The sequence below is a fragment of the Thamnophis sirtalis genome, unplaced genomic scaffold (genome assembly GCF_051295495.1).
Source record: "Thamnophis sirtalis isolate CommonGarterSnake01/CBP01778 unplaced genomic scaffold, rThaSir2_p1.2 scaffold_17, whole genome shotgun sequence".
NCBI classification, from domain to species: domain Eukaryota; kingdom Metazoa; phylum Chordata; class Lepidosauria; order Squamata; family Natricidae; genus Thamnophis; species Thamnophis sirtalis.
Genome location: NW_028261397.1, coordinates 2,627,756 through 2,646,143, shown reverse-complemented (window position 1 = coordinate 2,646,143; position 18,388 = coordinate 2,627,756). Strand labels below are relative to the sequence as shown.

Below are 18,388 nucleotides of genomic sequence, written 5' to 3'. Positions count from 1 at the left end.
CGGGCTGAATTAATTCACCAGGATCTGAGATCTAGAAAAAGATAAGAGAGAGAAAGAAACGAGGATGGCATTTTATCCGCGGGGCAAACCAGGGCGGAGTATTGTATTTTTTGATGCCCGCCGTAAAGTGAATCATATCCCCTTGCCGTAGGGAGGGACCTCGGATATAGGAAGTCCTCGACTTACAACCGGTATGCATAATTTTGTAATTTATTGATTTATTCATTTGTTTGGTTGTGTTATATCTCAGCAACGACAACAGTTAGCCGTCACTGTTCTAGGACAATGTGCCACAACAGGAACACGCGAGCATGTGCATTGCCGGAGTGCTGAAATCCCAAAGACCAGCTGGATGGAGTGAGAACGCCTGTTTTTTGCAGTTTTTCGGGCCATTTTCAGGCCGTTTTCTGGCCCCAAAAAACAGTTTGGGGGTTTTTTGCCTGTTTTTTTGGCCGTTTTCCAGAGCTCCAGTGCCTGCAAAGACCAGCTGGACAGCATGTAAAAATGGCTCAAAAAACACCCTGAAAACAGGCTAAAAATCACCCTGTTTTTTGGGGCCATTTTCAGGCTGTTTTGGAGGCTTTTTAGACCGTTTTTCAGGCCGTTTTCTGGCCCAAAAAACAGCTTGGGGTTTTTGCTTGTTTTTTTGGCTGTTTTCCAGAGCTCTGGTGCCCGCAAAAACCAGCTGGCCGGCATGCAAAAATGACTCAAAAAACACTTTGAAAACAGCACCCCAAAACACCCTGTTTTTTGGGCCATTTTCAGGCTGTTTTGGAGGCTTTTTAGACCGTTTTTCAGGCCGTTTTCAGCCGTTTTCTGGCCCAAAAAACAGCTTGGGGTTTTCGCCTGGTTTTTTGGCCGTTTTCCAGAGCTCCGGTGCCCACAAAGACCAGCTGGTTGGCATGCAAAAATGGCTCAAAAACACTCTGAAAACAGTCCCCCCAAACACCCTGTTTTTGGGGCCATTTTCAGGCTGTTTTGGAGGCTTTTTAGACCGTTCTTCAGGCCGTTTTCAGCCGTTTTCTGGCCCAAAAAACAGCTTGGGGTTTTCGCCTGGTTTTTTGGCCGTTTTCAGAGCTCCGGTGCCCGCAAAGACCAGCTGGCCGGCATGCAAAAATGACTCAAAAAACACCCTGAAAACAGCCCCAAAACGCCCTTTTGGGGGAGGGCTGTTTTTTTCAGGTCATTTTGGAGGCTTTTTCAGACCGTTTTCAGCTGTTTTCTGGCCCAAAAAAACAGCCCGTTTTTTAGGCTGTTTTTTGAAGTTTTCCTGTCTGCGAAGACCAGTTGGCCAGCATGCAAAAATGGCTCAAAAAACGCCCTGAAAACAGCCCCAAAAAACGCTGGTTTTTTGCCTGGTTTTGGGGCCGTTTTCTGGTGCTCCGGCACCCGTAAAGATCAACTGGGGCAGCTGTTGGCGGTGTGCGTGCCCATAGAGAGGGCTCTGCGTGGCATGGGTTTGCTATCATGGTTCTAGGACATGCAGACTTCAACTCCCAGAGTTCTCCAGCCAGCGTCCCCACTGCTAAGGATTCTGGGAATTGAAGTCAAGGCAGTAACCAGATTCCCTTAAGAACTGTGTGAGTCAAATTAACAACTGATTCACTTAACAATGGCGGCAAGAAAGGTTGTAAAGCGGGACCAAACTCAGTCTCTCCTTGCAACGGAAATTCGAGGCTCGTAAATTGGTCATAAGTTGAGGACTGCCTTTATACCAAGTCCCGCCCCTGGGCCATTCCCCCCCCCCCCGGTCTCCCTCTGCGTGTGTCCTTACCCGAAAGTCGGGCCCAGCTGCCCAGGGCCACGACGAAGCCCTACGGAGTGCTGAACCCTCGCGAGGGGGGCTCGGTTAAACCCGCGCCCCCTTTGTGGAGGGCACAGGGCTCCTTAGAGGTCTGCAAGACGGGACAGTGGCAACACACACAGGCAACGGATGGAGGAGAAAAAAAGGAAGCAGAGCAGCGGGACGAGACGGACGGAGGCAACACAAACACCACAACTTGAATTCTAGAAGAGAGAAAGGGAGGTTACTCGCGGTGGGGAAAAAGGGACACGGCAGCTTTCGGGGTGGGGGTGGGGGAAGTTTGTCGGAAGGAGGAGGAAGAGGAGGGCGGTTAGTCGGGCAGAGGGGAGTCGGCTCTGTTATCGGGCCCTGTGGGGGCCCGCTGGACTCATCTCTTACCTTCAATTCGGACGATCTTCAGAAACGGGGGCCCCCAGATCCGGCTCGCCAGCTGCTCCGGGAACGGAAGCCGATTCACCCCTTGCTGGGTGCGTGTTTGCGGGAAGGGAAAGAGCAGGAATTGGGAGAGGGCACCGGATTGGAATTGGCACAGGGATAGAGAGGGAGGTCCTTCGGAGTGGTGTGGGGGCCTAGAGGTGGAGCTCCCGCTGTGAGTTCGATCCTAGGTAGAGGCAGATATTTCTCTCTCTGGGCACCACGAGAAGAAAACTCCGCACTGGCAACACGGAGGGCATCCGGCCAGTAAATACTCTGCTAGCTCCATTCAGTTGCCCAAACTCCACCCCGCAAACAATTATATGGTCATTAAATGAAGACGCTGATAGAAAGGGAGGTCCAAAAAAACTTGGGAAAGAGAAATGTTCTGTGTGAATGCACCGGCCCGAGCCATTTTTTCAATGGGGGCTTCTCCCTCATCGCGGACGTGGTACCCTAATGCCGACTCTCGTGTTTGCTGAGAAACTGTCTTCATTCAGCCAAAGCCTGAGTCTCCAGCCCCAGGCCTTTTGGGGGACCTTCCGTCGTAACGAGGACAATTCCACAAGGTTCAATCAACCAAAGCGACACGAAAGCAAGACGAGACGCCAGGAAAACGGAGCCAACGGACAGAGGCAGCCGGACAAGGGAGGCTCCAAAGCAGAACCCAGAACTGTGCTTGGAGACCGAGGGATTGGATGGCCTTTTCCTCACTTCCTTTGGGAAGGTGGTTTTTTCCATCCGCCCATCCATCCATCCATCTGTCCATCCATCCATCTGTCCATCCATCCAGCCAGCCAGCCAGCCAGCCAGCCATCTATCCATCCTCCCGTCCATCCCTCCACCTGTCCTTTCATCCATCCCTCTGCCCATGTATCCATCCATCCATCCGCCCATCCATCCATCCGCCCGTCCATCCCTCCACCTGTCCATCATCCCTCCACCCATCCATCCACCTGTCCACCCATCCATCCATCTGCCCGTCCATCCCTCCACCTGTCCATCCACCTGTCCATCCCTGCCCATCCATCCATCCATCCATCCATCCATCTGCCCGCCCATCCCTCCACCTGTCCATCCATCCATCCCTCCACCCATCAAATCCATCCATTCACCCGTCCATCCATCCATCCATTCATCTGCCCGTCCATCCATCCATCCATCCATCCATCCATCCATCCATCCATCCACCCGCCCATCCATCCATCCCTCCACCCATCCATCCATCCATTCACCCGTCCATCCATCCATCCATCCATCCATCCATCCATCCATCCATCCATCCATCGATTCATCTGCCCGCCCATCCATCCATCCATCCATCTGCCCGTCCATCCATCCACCTGTCCATCCATCTATCCCTCCACCCATCCACCCATCCATCCATCCATCCCTCCACCCATCCATCCATCCATCCACCCACCCATCCTTCCATCCACCTGCCCATCCATCCATCCCTCCGCCCATCCATCCATCCATCCACCCACCCACCCATCCTTCCATCCACCTGCCCATCCATCCATCCCTCCGCCCATCCATCCATCCATCCACCCACCCACCCATCCTTCCATCCACCTGTCCATCCATCCATCCCTCCACCCATCCATCCATCCATCCACCCATCCACCCACCCATCCTTCCATCCACCTGCCCATCCCTCCATCCCTCCACCCATCTATCCAGCCAGCCAACCATCCATCCATCCCTCCACCCACCCACCTCTCCATCCATCCATCCATCCATCCCTCCACTTATCTATCCATCCAACCATCCATCTATCCATCCATTCATCCACCTGTCCATCCATCCATCCATCCATCCATCCACCCAACCATCCCTCCGCCCCTCCATCCATTCCTCTACCCGTCCCTCCATCCCTCCATCCCCCCCTCCATCCATCTCGTATTGTTTGTTCCCTGGAGCACACGATTCCATTCACCGGCAATATATCCATGCTCCAATACTTGGGGAAGAGGAGTCAGGTATCAGTCCAAAAACCCCTGAAGGCAGGAGAAGCAGCAACAACAGATGGAAACTAATCAAGGAGAGAAGCAACTTAGAGCGGAGGAGAAATTTCCTGACAGTGAGGACAATTAATCAGTGGAACAGAAGTTGCCTCCAAAGGTTGTGGGTGCTTCAACACTGGAGGTCTTAAAGAAGACACTGGACATTTGTCATTTGTCTGGAGGGGCATAGGGCAGAGGTCACCAAACCCAAGCCCACTCCAGCCCTGGCCTGTTTGAAAGCGGGTGGCGTGCGCGCTGCCCTCCACTTGCATGGCCGGGAACCTCCCTCCCTCCACCAGGCTGCCGATGGTAAAAGTTGGGGACCGCTTGCCGAAGGCCTCTTGCTTGAGCAGAGGGTGGACTAGAAAACCTCCGAGGTCCTTTCCAACACCGTCATTCTGACCTTTACAAAACCTGAACGGCTGAGAAAAGGACACCACATTCTGGGTGGAGGCTGACCGGTCCTGAACTGAAGGAACCGTCCAATGGTACCGTTTGGAAGATGGGCAGTTAATAAATCTTATAGACAGACGGATAAATGAATGAATAAATAAATAAATAAATAAATAAACAAGTGAATGAATAAATAAATGGATAAATAAATAAATGAAGGAATGAATGAGTAAATAGATGAATAAACAAATAAAAGAAAGTAAATAAATGAATAAATGAATGTGTAAATAAATGAATGGATAAATGAATGAATGAATGAATGAATGTGTAAATAAATGAGTGGATAAATAAATAAATAAACAAGTGAATGAACAAATAAATGGATAAATGAAGGAATGAAGGAATGAATGAGTAAATAGATGAATGAACAAATAAAAGAATGAGTAAATAAATGAATAAATGAATGTGTAAATAAATGGATAAATGAATGAATGAATGTGTAAATAAATGAATGGATAAATAAATAAATGAATGGATAAATAAATAAATGAATGGATAAATGAATGAATGTGTAAATAAATGAATGGATAAATGAATGAATGAATGTGTAAATAATGGATAAATAAATAAATGAATGGATAAATAAATAAATGAATGAATAAATAAATGAATGGATAAATAAATAAATGAATGGATGAGTAAATAAATGAATGAATAAATGAATGGATGAGTAAATAAATGAATGAATAAATAAATAAATAAATGAGTAAATAAATGAATGAATAAATAAATGAATGAATGGATGAGTAAATAAATGAATGAATAAATAAATGAATGGATAAATAAATAAATGAATGGATGAGTAAATAAATGGATAAATAAATAAATGAATGGATAAATAAATAAATGAATGGATGAGTAAATAAATGAATGAATAAATAAATGAATGGATGAATGAATAAATGAATGAGTAAATAAATGAATGAATGTGTAAATAAATGGATAAATAAATAAATAAATGGATAAAATAATAAATGAATGGATAAACGAATAAATGAATGGATAAATGAATAAATGAATGGATAAATGTAAATATAAATGAATGGATAATGAGAGATGAAATGAGAATATATACCAACAACACCTTCCTGCCCACTATGCCCGTAGAGTAAAAGCAGTGTGTAACAAGCAGGCTTCTTTTGCCACACAATTACAACAGGGCCTTTCGGCAAAGCCTTTGCGCAAAGACAGAGTGACGCAGAGTTGCTGCCCAAGAGTGGGGGGAGGGGAAGGTACCCCCCCACCCAGACTCCTGGGGCCCCTTCCCCACCCGGCCGCTGCCCCCAGCCCCCTCACCGGCTGCTTCCGCCTTGGACTTCCTCCAGTTCCTTCTGCAACCGGGCAGTTTTCTCCTCCTCCTCCAGGAGGCGCCGTTTGACGGCGCGCAGCTCTTGTTGCACCTCGCATTTGATGTCGTTGGCCACGACCACGGCGGTCTGCAGGTCGGCTTGGAAGCGGTGCCATTCCTCCGTCTCCTCCTAGGGGGCAGAGCGAGGGATTCAGGATCGGCTAGCAGCCACGGCCAACGGGATACGGGCAGTCCTCGACTTACGACCACAGCGGACGGGGACCCACATTACTGTTGCTAAGCGAGGCATTTGCTTCAATTGAGCTTTGCCCCATTTTACGATGTCTCCCCGTCACCGTTGTTAAGCGAGTCGCCGCAGTTGCGAAGTCAGTAACCCGGTTGTTAAGTGAGTCTGGCTTGCCCGTTGACTTGGCTAGTCAGGTCACAAAAGGGGATCGGCCCGTCATAAATACAGGTAGTCCTCAACTTACAACCGTTCATTTGGTGACCGTTTGAAGGCACCGAAGAAAGTGATTTAAGTCCGTTTTTCACACTTATGACGGTTGCAGCATTCCCGTGGTCACAGGATGCTTGACAACCGACTCACACTTATAACGGGGTCCCGTCATCATGTGATCCTCCTTTGTGATGTTCTGAATAGCAAAAATCCATGAATTTTGACTCATTTTGTGAGGAGGAGGAAGAGGAGGAAGAGGAGGAAGAGGAGGAGGAGAAGGAGGAGAAGGAGGAGAAGGAGGAGGAGGAGGAGGAGGAGAAGGAGGAGGAGGAGGAGAAGGAGGAGGAGGAGGAGAAGGAGGAGGAAGAGGAGGAGGAGGAGGAGGAGGAAGAGGAGGAAGAGGGGGAGGAGGAAGAGGAGGAGGAAGAGGAGGAGGAGGAAGAGGAAGAGGAGGAGGAGGAGAAGGAGGAGGAGAGAGGAGGAGAAGGAGGAGGAAGAGGAGGAGGAGAAGGAGGAGGAGGAGGAGGAGGAGGAAGAGGAGAAGGAGGAGGAGGAGGAGGAGGAGAAGGAGGAGGAGGAGGAGAAGGAGGAGGAAGAGGAGAAGGAGGAGGAGGAGGAAGAGGAGGAAGAGGGGGAGGAGGAAGAGGAGGAGGAAGAGGAGGAGGAGGAAGAGGAAGAGGAGGAGGAGGAGAAGGAGGAGGAGAAAGAGGAGGAGGAGAAGGAGGAGGAAGAGGAGGAGGAGAGGAGGAGGAGGAGGAGGAAGAGAGGAGGAGGAGGAGGAGGGCTGTGGGGGTCTTTGATACTCTCTAAGTTTGGGTTGGTTTTTTTGCAGATATTTCATGACCCAACTAGTTAACATCATCCATGCTAGAAGGGAGTGTGGTTTGCAGAGAGGAGGAAGAGGAGGACGACAGCTGTTGGGTCCTTGGTGCTCTCTGACCTTGGTGGTTTTCGTGCAGACGTTTCATTATCGAACTAGTGCTAGAAAGGAGTGTGGTTTGCAGAGAGGAGGAGGAGGAGGGGGAGGAGGAGGAGTGGAAAGGCAGCTGTGGGATCCTTGGTACTCTCTGAGCAGGTATTTCATGACCAAACTAGGGAACATCATCAGTACTAGAAGGGAGTGTGGGAGTAAAGAAGGAGAAAGGGAAGAAGAGGAGAAGAAAGATGAGGAGGAGAAGGAGGAACACTGTGTGGTGGTTTTCTTGCAGAAGTTTCATTACCGAACTAGGTAACATCATCAGTGTTCAGAACGGAGTAGTGGTTTGATCTATGTTGCGTAGGTACAGTACACCTCAGCCCAATCACGAATCTTCTGAGAAGAAAGCAACACTCCCTTTACTGTAGGTAAATAGAGCACAGTAAATAGAGCACAAATCTCACTCACCTCTAGCACTGATGATGTTACCTAGTTGGGTAATGAAATGTCTGCAAGAAAACCACCTCCGTCAGAAGGCACTAAAGACCCCGCAATTCTCCTCCTCCTCCTCTTCACCAAGGACCGCACAGCTCAACCCTGAGCGAAAAATATTCTCTTCCATTGAACCCTCACCTTAATTTGTTTATTCAGCATCTTCAGTTGCCTCCCCAGTTCCAACTTCTGATCTTCCAATTTGAGCAGGTTATCTAGGAAGAAAAAGGATTTTGAACCTCAACAAGGAGCGAAGCAACCCTGGAATGAAGGGGAAACTTCCTAAGAGTGAGGACAATTGGCCAGTGGAACTGCTTGCCACCTGACGTTGTGGGTTCTCCATCTTTGGAGGCTTTCAAGAAGAGATTGGGCAGCCTTTTATCTGGAGTGGTATTAAGAGTTCCCTGCCTGAGCAAAGGGGTTGGACTAGAAGACCTCCAATGTCTCTTCCAACACTGTTGGAATCTAATGCCCTTTTGTGAATGAACAATCTGCTCTTGATCAAAATAAAATGGATTTCTTTTGCAAAATAAAATGGATTTCTTTTGCAAAATAAAACTGATTTTTTTACAAATTAATACTGATTTCTTTTGCAAAGTAAAATTGATTCACTTTGCAAAATAAAATGGATTTCTTTTGCAAAATAAAATGGATTTCTTTTGCAAAATAAAATGGATTTCTTTTGCAAAATAAAATGGATTTTTTTTGCAAAATAAAATGGATTTTTTTTGCAAAATAAAATGGATTTCTTTTGCAAAATAAAATGGATTTCTTTTGCAAAATAAAATGGATTTCTTTTGCAAAATAAAATGGATTTCTTTTGTAAAATAACCTTTATTTCTTTTGCAAAATAACATTTATTTCTTTTGCAAAATAAAACTGATTTCTCTTTCAAAATAAAACTGATTTCTTTTGCAAAATAACATTTATTTCTTTTGCAAAATAAAACTGATTCGCTGCGTAGGATCGAAAGGAATATTTTGGGTCCTGCAAAATAATCAAATTTTTATGTTCTACTCGTAAATCAATGGTTTCAGCTCCCAACATCAGCCAGCAGGTGGCAATCTTGTCTCATCCAGAGAGCTGCAGGCTGATCTTGATTAATATAGTTGTAAGCTATGCCGGTCCTTAAGTGGATCATCGCCTGATGCCATCCAATTTTATGACCTTTTTGCAGTGGTCATTAAGCAAACGTATTGTTTGCGATGCGTGTTCTTCCTCTGGAAACCGGAAGTAAATGATGGTTTAATACAATACAATACAACAGCAGAGTTGGAAGGGACCTTGGAGGTCTTCTAGTCCAACCCCCCTGCCTCCTTTTATATTCCAATCCTCGATAAAATTTATCCCAGATCTTAGAATATTCTGATTCATCTTTATTCTTCAATCCCCACGTCAAATTATCCGTTTCAGCCCAAGATTTTCCTAATTATTTCACCTTCATGTGGAGTTCCCCCATTTTCCCAATTTTGGGCAAAGACCATTCTTGCTACCGGGATAATATGTATTGTTAAGAAGATTACCCCCTTGTTACAATGCAATAGCAGAATTGGAAGGGGCCTTGGAGGTCTTCTAGTCCAACCCCCTGCCTAGGCAGGAAACCCTATACCGTTCCAGACAAATGGCTCTCCAGCATCTTCTTAAAGACTTCCAGTGTTGGGGCATTCACAACTTCTGGAGGCAACTTCTGTCCCACTGATTCATTGTTCTGACTGTTAGGAAGTTTCTCCTCAGTTCTAAGTTGCTTCTCTCCTTGATCAGTTTCCACCCATTGCTTCTTGTCCTACCCTCAGGTGCCTTGGAGAACAGCTTGACTCCCTCTTCTTTGTGGCAACCCCTGAGATATTGGAAGACTGCTATCATGTCTCCCCTGGTCCTTCTTTCTATTAAACTAGACATACCCAGTTCCTGCAACCGTTCCTCATATGTTTTGGTCTCCAGTCCCCTAATCCTCTTTCTTGCTCTTCTCTGCACTCTTTCCAGAGTCTCAGCATCTTTTCTACATCGTGGTGACCAGAACTGGATGCAAATATTCCAAGTGTGGCCTTACCAAGGCCTTGTAAAGTGGTATTAACCCTTCACCTGATCTTGATTCTCTCCCTCTGTTGATGCAGCCTAGAACTGTGTTGGCTTTTTTGGCAGCTGCTGCACACAGATGGCTCCTATTTAAATGGTTGTCCACTAGGACTCCAAGATCCCTCTCACAGTTACTACTATTGAGCAAAAGGCCATAAATCGTGGCCACATGATGGGGACAAACAGCCATCAATGCAACCTGGTTACGGAGCCCCTGAAATGGGGTACCATGACTGCAGGGGAAGTGGGGGAGCGCCTGTCAGAATTTGAATCCGGGTTGTGAGTATCTTTGGAGGGATCTGTCCTAAACAGACAACTGTGAATTAGTTGTGACCAGTTTGCAGGTTTTTTTAAAAACTCCTGGGTTTTTGGCAAAAATGCAAACTTTGGTGATAATCATATCATTATCATAATCATTTAATAACCGTGGTGATTCAATTAATGACCACCACAAAAAAGGTTTGTAAAATCGGGGCAAGAATATGAGAAACATCACTATTGAAAAGGGGAAAAAGGAAGGAGGTGAGGAGGAAGAAAAAAGTGTGTGTGTGTGTGTGTGTGAGAGAGAGAGAGATAGGGAAAGACACGGAGAGAAAAAGAAAAAAGAAAGAAAAAGAGAAAAAGAAACAGAAAGAAAAGAAGGAATGTAGGAAGGAAGGAAGGAAAAGAAAAATTGAATCAAAGAGACAGAAAAAGAGAAAGATTGAGAGAGGGAGAGAAAAAAGAAAGAAAGAGGAAAGGAAGAGGCAAAGAGAAAAACAGAGAGAAAGAAGATTGAGACAGAGGGAGATGATAGATAGAAAGAAAGAGAAAGAAAAGAAGGAATGTAGAAAGGAAGGAAGGAAAAGAAAGAAAAATTGAAAGAAAGAGATAGACACAGAAAAAAGAAAGACTGAGGCGGAAAGAAAAGAAAAAGAAAGAAAGAAAGAAAGAAAGAAAGAAAGAAAGAAAGAAAGAAAGAAAGAGGAAAGGAAGAGGGAAAGAGAAAGGCAGAAAGAAAAATAGAAAGATTGAGAGAGGGAAAGAAAAGAAAGAAAGAAAAAGAGAAAGATTGAGAGAGGAGAGAAAAAAGGAAGTGGAAAGGAAGAGGCAAGAGAAAAACAGAGAGAAAGAAAAAGATTGAGAGAGAGGGAGATGATAGATAGAAAGAAAAAGAAAGAAAAGAAGGAATGTAGAAAGGAAAAGAAAGAAAAATTGAAAAAAGAAAGAGACAGAGACAGAAAAAGAAAGATTGAGAGGGAAAGAAAAGAAAAAGAAAGAGGAAAGGAAGAAGGAAAGAGAAAGAGAGAAAGAAAAAGATTGAGAGAGGGAAAGAAAGAAAGAAAGAAAGAAAGAAAGAAAGAAAGAAAGAAAGAAAGAAAGAAAGAAAGAAAGAAAGAAAGAAAGAAAGAAAGAATTGCATAGGCTCGCATGGGCGAGTCTTAACCCGGCTACTCCCTGTCCCCCATCCTACCTCACAGGGTTGTAGTGAAGACAAAACAGATGTTTGTGTGTGTCTGTGTCTGTGTGTGTGTCTGTGTGTGTGTGTGTGTGTGTCTGTGTGTGTGTGTTGTTGCAAGCTCCATTGACCACATTTCTGAACCTCCTGGAGGGTGAGGGGGATACCAGCTCCAACCCACCCACCCACCCAGCCGCCACCTACTCTCCAAGTCGGCGATGATCTGGTCGTCGTGCAGCTTGACCGCCCGGTGCTGCTCCACCTGGTCCTCCAGCTCAAAGATGGCCCCTCCTTCAGGTTCTTCAGCTCCGCTTCGCTTTCTGCGTTCTTCTCCTGCAGCCTCACGCCCGTCTGGCTCAGCTGCTCCGCCTGCGCCGCGCACGTCTCCTTCAGCTGCTCCCCTTCCTTCTCCACCTTGAGCGGGGGGAGGAACAAAGCGGGGCATGAAAGGGATGTGGTGGGATTGAACCGGTTCTCTGGCTGGGTAGGCGTGGCCGGGTGGTCATGTGACTGGGTGGGTGTGGCCAACTCAACATCACTCATCACTTCCTGCCCCGCTTCCCGGCCACTTTCCTCAAAGGCAGAGGTGGGATTGTGCAATTCTTGGCCGGTTTCGGACTAATCCCACCACTGGCTGGCCGCGCCCCTGCCTGTTTTCCAAAAATCCCCCCCCCAAAAAAACAGCCAAAAAATGGGCAGGGGCATGGCCAGCCAGTGGTTGGATTGTCCAATTCACTGAACTGGGCAGAATTTTGACAACCGTTCGCCCAAACTGGCCCGAACCGGCTGAATCCCACCTCTGGATGGGGGAATGGCACCCCGGAGCCCTCTACCATCCCGCCAGAAGACGTGGTCCTCCACTTACGAATGTTCATTTAGCGAATTTTCAAATTTACAACAGTGCTGGAAAAAGTTAGAATTGTGACGGGCGTTTGTGTTATGACTGACATCAGTGTTCCCCATGTATATATGATTGTGATTCAGGTGCTGGGCAACCAGCATATACAAGTAGTCCTCAACTTATAACAGATCATTTAGTGACTGTTTGAAGTTATGACAGCATTGCAAGTGACAACGGCACTGGAAAAAATGACCGCTGTTCACACTTATGACCGTTGCGGCATCGCCATGCTCACAAATGCAGATGCTTGACAACTGACTCATATTTATGACGGCTGCAGTGTCCTGGGGGGTCATAGGATTCCCTTCCGACCAGGAAAATGAATGGGAATTCCAGGTTTACTTCAAACCATGTTACTAACTTAAGAACTGCAATGATTCACTTAACAACTGTGGCAAGAGAGGTTGCAAAAATGTGGGGAAGCTCGCTTAACAATCCTGCTTGGGAATGAAACTTTTGGGTTCAATTCTGGCCGTAAGTCAAGGACTACTTGTTCAAGCAAATTGATTCAAAAATGCCCAGGGGTTTCTCTGTATCTCCCATGAAAATGTTTTAAATTTTATGTACTTAGGCTTTTAATATATTATTGTAACACCGCTCAGGTTTCCTCTGCAAGGGAGATAGGCAGTGATTAAATGAGATAGATGATAGATAGATAGATAGATAGATAGATAGATAGATAGATAGATAGATAGATAGATAGATAGATAGATATAGACAGACAGACAGACAGACAGACAGACAGACAGACAGACAGCAATAGCAATAGTTAGACTTATATACCGCTTCATAGGGCTTTCAGCCCTCTCTAAGCGGTTTAGAGAGTCAGCATATTGCCCCCAACAACAATCCGGGTCCTCATTTTACCCACCTCGGAAGGATGGAAGGCTGAGTCAACCTTGAGCCTAGTGGGATTTGAACAGCTGAACTGCTGAACTGCAGTCAGCTGAAGTAGCCTGCAGTGCTGCATTTAACCACTGCGCCACTTCGGCTGACAGACAGACAGACAGACAATAGCAAGATACATACATATGGGAGAGAGATAGAAATATGAGAGAGAGAGAGAGAGAGAGAGAGAGAATTGGCAGGTGGTAGATGATAGGTAGAGAGAGAGTGATGATAGATGGTTTCATGGAAAGCTGGATGGATTAAGAGAGAGATAAAAAGGTAGATACATGATATGTTTGATTGATTGATTGATTGATTGATAGAGGGAGGGAGAGAGGGAGGGAGGTAGAGATAGACAGAGACAAATAGAGAAAAAATAGAGATGGATGCATGGATGGACGGACAGAGGGACAGACAGATGATAGCGAGATACATATATATATGGTAGAGAGATAGAGATGAGAGAGAGAGAGAGAGATAATTGGCAGGTGGTAGATGATAGTAGAGAGAGAGAGAGAGTGATGATAGATGGTTGCATGGAAAGCTGGATGGATGAAGAGAGAGAGATAAAAAGGTAGATAGATGATATGTTTGATTGATTGATTGATTGATTGATTGATAGATGATAGAGATAGATAGATAGATAGATAGATAGATAGATAGATAGATAGATAGATGGATGGATGGATGGATGGATGGATGGATGGATGGATGGATGGATGGATGGATGGATGGACGGACAGACTGACAGACAGACAGACGATAGCAAGATACATACACATGGGAGAGAGAGATAGAGATAAGAGAGAGAGAAAGATAATTGGCAGGTGATGGATGAGAGAGAGAGAGAGAGAGATGATAGATGGTTGCATGGAAAGTTGGATGAAGAGAGAGATAAAAAGGTAGATAGATGATATGTTTGATTGCTTGATTGCTTGAGGGAAGGGAGGGAAGGAGGGAGGTAGAGATAGGCAGAGACAAATAGAGAAAAAATAGAGATGGATGGATGGATAGATAGAGACAGAAAGACAGATAGATAACAGACAGATAGATGGTAAATAGATACATAGGGAGAGAGAGGGGGAAAGATAATAAGCAGGTGATAGATATGAGAGGAGAGAGAGAGAGAGAGAGAGTGACGATGGACGGATGGATGAGAGGATAGATGACAGATAAATAGATAGAGAGATGGAAATAGAGATAGAGAGATGATGGATGGATAAACTTTTAAAAAAGGGAAACAAGGCGCAGCGGGAATGAGAAACCCTGAGTCAAACACAAGAGGAAAAATATATTCTAAGCCTCAAGAGTTTAACCAACACCAACATTTCTTCCCCCCCCCCCCCCCCCCCGGGTTCCAGGCCACTCCTTCAACCGATTCACTTCCAAGTATAGCAAAAGTTTATTGGGTTACAAGTCCAAAGATTTGCCAGGGGAATGTGTGCGCACAAAAGTGCACAACGTCACAACTGGTAGGCCGGGCACAAAAAGAGGGGAAAAAAATAGATTGCCAGGGAGGTTGGGCAGAAAAAAATTGTGCTGGAGCGGCAAAATATTTCCAAACATGGCCCCTTTAAGACGGGTGGACTTCAACTCCCAGAATTCCCCAGCCAGCCATGGCTGGCTGGGGAATTCTGGGAGTTGAAGTCCACCCGTCTTAAAGGGGGCCATGTTTGGAGACCCCCTGCACTAGAGTTGGGAATACCTCTCCCCCAAAACCGGGCAGGTTTTTCAGAGGTTGTCCTTGGGTTACGACCGTATTGAAGCTGCCCATCAGGGTCGTAAATCTTGATAGTTATAGCAAGCGGGTCGGTCACAGGACTGAGTTGAATTCACTTTTTTTTTTTCTGCGCGGTCATTAAATTGGAACTCCTGATTTGCTACGGGGTGGTTTTGCTGAAAACCAGGAGTAAATGATGGGGGGTGGGTGGGTTTGGCAAAACCGGCGTCAAATGTAGCCACGTTAATTTCAAATGCTTTGCCGCGTGCCTAAAGTTTGACCACATGATTAGGAGGGCGTGGCTGGGAAATTCTGGGCGTTGAAGTCGAAATCCGTCCATTGAAAGGACGCTGCTGGGGAATTGTGGGCGTTTCTCACGTGGCGGTATAAATTTTGGTCGTAAGTTGAGGACTACCTGTAAAATCACTGCTAGCACCCTGCAGGACAGGAGTGGATTGCTTACCAACTTACTGCCGGTTCAGTGCCGCCCCCCCCCCCAAAAAAAATTTATTGGGAGATTGTTCCGCAGAACCAAAAATCAAGATGGCACCACTGACAATCGCACCAGTTCGGATTCTACCGTTGGCATCTAGCACCGGCAAGATTGTCAAAAATTTACCCAAATTTGAGTCCCAGATGTTGGAAATGTAAGCATGAACAGGGTTCATCCTTTCACATATGGTGGAGTTGTCCGGAAGCGAGGATATATGGAAGTAAAATAAGAATTTGGTTGCGAGAAATAACAGGCCTTCAAATCCAATTTAAACCAGAGATGTTTTGGCTAGGGATAATTAAGAGGAACGTTTACAAAGGGAATTAATTATATCATAATTCATATACTGAAAATATTAGGTTATAGGAATTATAAATGTGAAGAGGAAATTGCAAATGAAAAACGAATGGAAAAGTTGAATTTGATTTTGATGTTTTGTTTTGGAAAAAGCTTAATAAAAATCACGCATTAAAAAAAGAAGAACCAATTCGGGTGCGTGGGTGGCCGAGTTATTATCTACTCAGCGGAACCGGGCCGGACCGATAGGAACCCACCTCTGCCATGGGATCGGCTCAAATATGCAACGTGTTGGGAATGTCACTCCCGCTTTCCTGGAAGCTCACAAGAATCACCGCCTTTCCCAGGGTGCCATTCTCAGGTACACAGCTGCTGCCTCTGGAGGCTCTGCAGAACGCCTTACCTTGGCCAGATGCCCCTGCAGGGTCTTCAGCTCGCTGTGGGCCTTCAGTAGCTCCTGCCTCAGCTCCGTGCAGGATCGTTCCAACTGGTCTCGCTCGGCTCGGATCCCACGCAGCACCTCGTGCCCGTCCGAGTGCCCGGCTGCCTGCTCCATGGCGTCCAGGGCGGCCGATTTCCGCTTCTCGCTGTCTAGCTGGGACCGCAGCGACTCGCTCTCGATCTTCAAACCTTCCAGGTGAACCTTGCAGTCCTCCAGGGTCCTCGCCAAGGCCCCGTTGTTCAGACGCTCGGTCTCCAGTTGGCCGCCCAGCCGCTTGGCTTCCTCTCCCAGGTTCTTGACCGCCGCTTGGGCCTCTTGATGTTCCCTCTCCAGGCTCCGCAAGCTGCTGGTCAGCTGCTGTTGGATGTTGAGCATCTTCTCGCGCTCAAACTGGGCCTTCTCCTGCAGCTCGGCGCATCGCAGCTCCAGCTCGTGGACCTTGGCTTTGCTCTCGTCCGTTTTGGAGCGGTCCTGCAGGAGGGCGGTCAGCTTCTCGTTCTCTTGGCCCAGCTGCTCGGCTCGCTCCCGGTGCTGGCAGAAGGACCGCTCCAGCATGGCTTTCTCTTCGGCCAGCTTCTCGTTTTCCGCCGTCAGCTCCTGGACCACCTGCTGTTGGTCCGATAGCTCCTGCAGGGTGGCCTGCAGCTCCTCCGCTGTGCAGTGGTGGTTCTCCTCCATCCGCTGGATCCGCTCGGTGAGCGAGGCCACCGAGAGGTCGCTGGCGTTGTTGGGCGAGCTCCCCGAGGTGGAGCATCGCGAGCTCTTGAAGACGTTGCTGCTGGAGGACGGAGGCCTGGAGGGGACGTCCACGATGTGCTCGAAATCCGAGGCATCCGGGGACAAGGACGCTTTGGTCACGTCGCTGCTGGACGAGCCCGAGTTGCGCAGCGGCGGCCCATTGACGCAGGGGCTGCCGCTGGTGGTGGGGTTGCTGCAAAGGGACGGTTGAGTCGGGCTGCCAAAACTGGACTCCTGCGTGGTCGGGGTGGGCAGGCTGCCGCTGGTATCGGACAGGGGCGAATGTTCCCGTTGGTTTAGCTTCTCCTTCAAGAGTCGGTTCTCCTCGCCAAGGTGGAGAAGTTCCCTCTGGAAGTTCTTGTTCTTCTCCTGCAGGTCCTGGATGACGCACTCCACCTCGGTTGGAAGCCCATCCAGCGGCGTGTCCCCCAAGCCAGGGAGGCTGGCCAACTCCTTGTCCTGGCGCTTCTTCAGCTCATTACGGAGTTTGGTGATCTCCGAGTCTTTCGTCTTGGCCTCGGCCAGCAGCTCCTTGACTTGGGACGCCAGGCCCGCCTTGTCGCCGGCCTCCGCCTCATTCTTGGGCTTGAGGGTCGGCCGAGAATGCTTGGTGGGAGTGGGCGCCCCGGAAGACGTCGGGCTGGGCTGAGCCTTCCTGGGTCTCAGGACCGCCTTTTCTCGGGCGACGGCGCCAGGCAGCTCCCGTGGCGCGGGGATCCCCGTGCGCTTGGAGGACGGGGCGGGACCTGGGGGAGGGAAAAAAGGAGGACAATGGTGAGCCAGCTGCAATGGATTATGGGAGACGTGGTTGCTTACTCGTTGGGTGCTTGCAGGGGGGACGCCGGCAAAATGAAAACCGAGGGTGAAAAAAGTAAGGTTCAACATTGAGAGAAGCGTTGCGAGACAAAAGGGATGTGCAGGGATAGTCTAGGTCAGTGATGGCGAACCTTTTCGCGGAATATGCGCGCATGTGCCACCATGACCTCACTCGTTGAGGCTCCTTTTTCGACCATCACAGCCACAGCGGAAATAAAACCATACGGCCTCTCCGGGCCTCCGTTTTTGCTGGCAGAGGGATGCAGGAGGCTGTTGCTGTCGAAAACGGTATTTAACAGTGTAGGAAATCCTCGCCTTTTTTTAAAAAAGTTTTTTATTTTTTTATTCTCTTACACACCATTGTAGGTATCCATTCACCTAATTGTTATTCTTCTCTACATTTGTTATTCTTATACATTTGTTATTCCATTTAATAGGTTATAATATACACTTGGGATTGCTTTATTTAACATCCCTTCCGCCTGTTGTGACGCCACCTAATTTTCCCTTTCTTTTCTCCCTCCCTCCCTTCTCTACTTTCTTCCTTCGTCCTCTCCTTCCCCTTCCTTCTTCCTTTACCTCTCCCCTACTCCTCTCTTCCTCTTCCCCTTCCTACCCTCTCTCCTTCTCTTTCTCTCCCTTCCTTCCTCCTCTCCTTCCCCTTCCTTCTTCCCTTGCCTCTCCCCTACTCCTCCTCTTCCCCTTCCTACCCTCTCTCCTTCTCTTTCTCTCCCTTCCACCCTCCTCTC

General features: G+C 47.5%; 1 protein-coding gene across 1 annotated transcript in view; it reads right to left on the bottom strand.

Annotated features, from left to right (window-relative positions):
• LOC106539577 (cytospin-B) overlaps positions 1-18,388 on the bottom strand; it is a 145,495-nt gene that overhangs the window by 60,561 nt on the left and 66,546 nt on the right. The window contains 5 exon segments of the mRNA XM_087702901.1: positions 5,974-6,155; positions 7,972-8,045; positions 11,549-11,630; positions 11,633-11,758; positions 16,047-17,569. Coding sequence (XP_087559027.1) covers positions 5,974-6,155; positions 7,972-8,045; positions 11,549-11,630; positions 11,633-11,758; positions 16,047-17,569 — 1,987 coding nt within the window.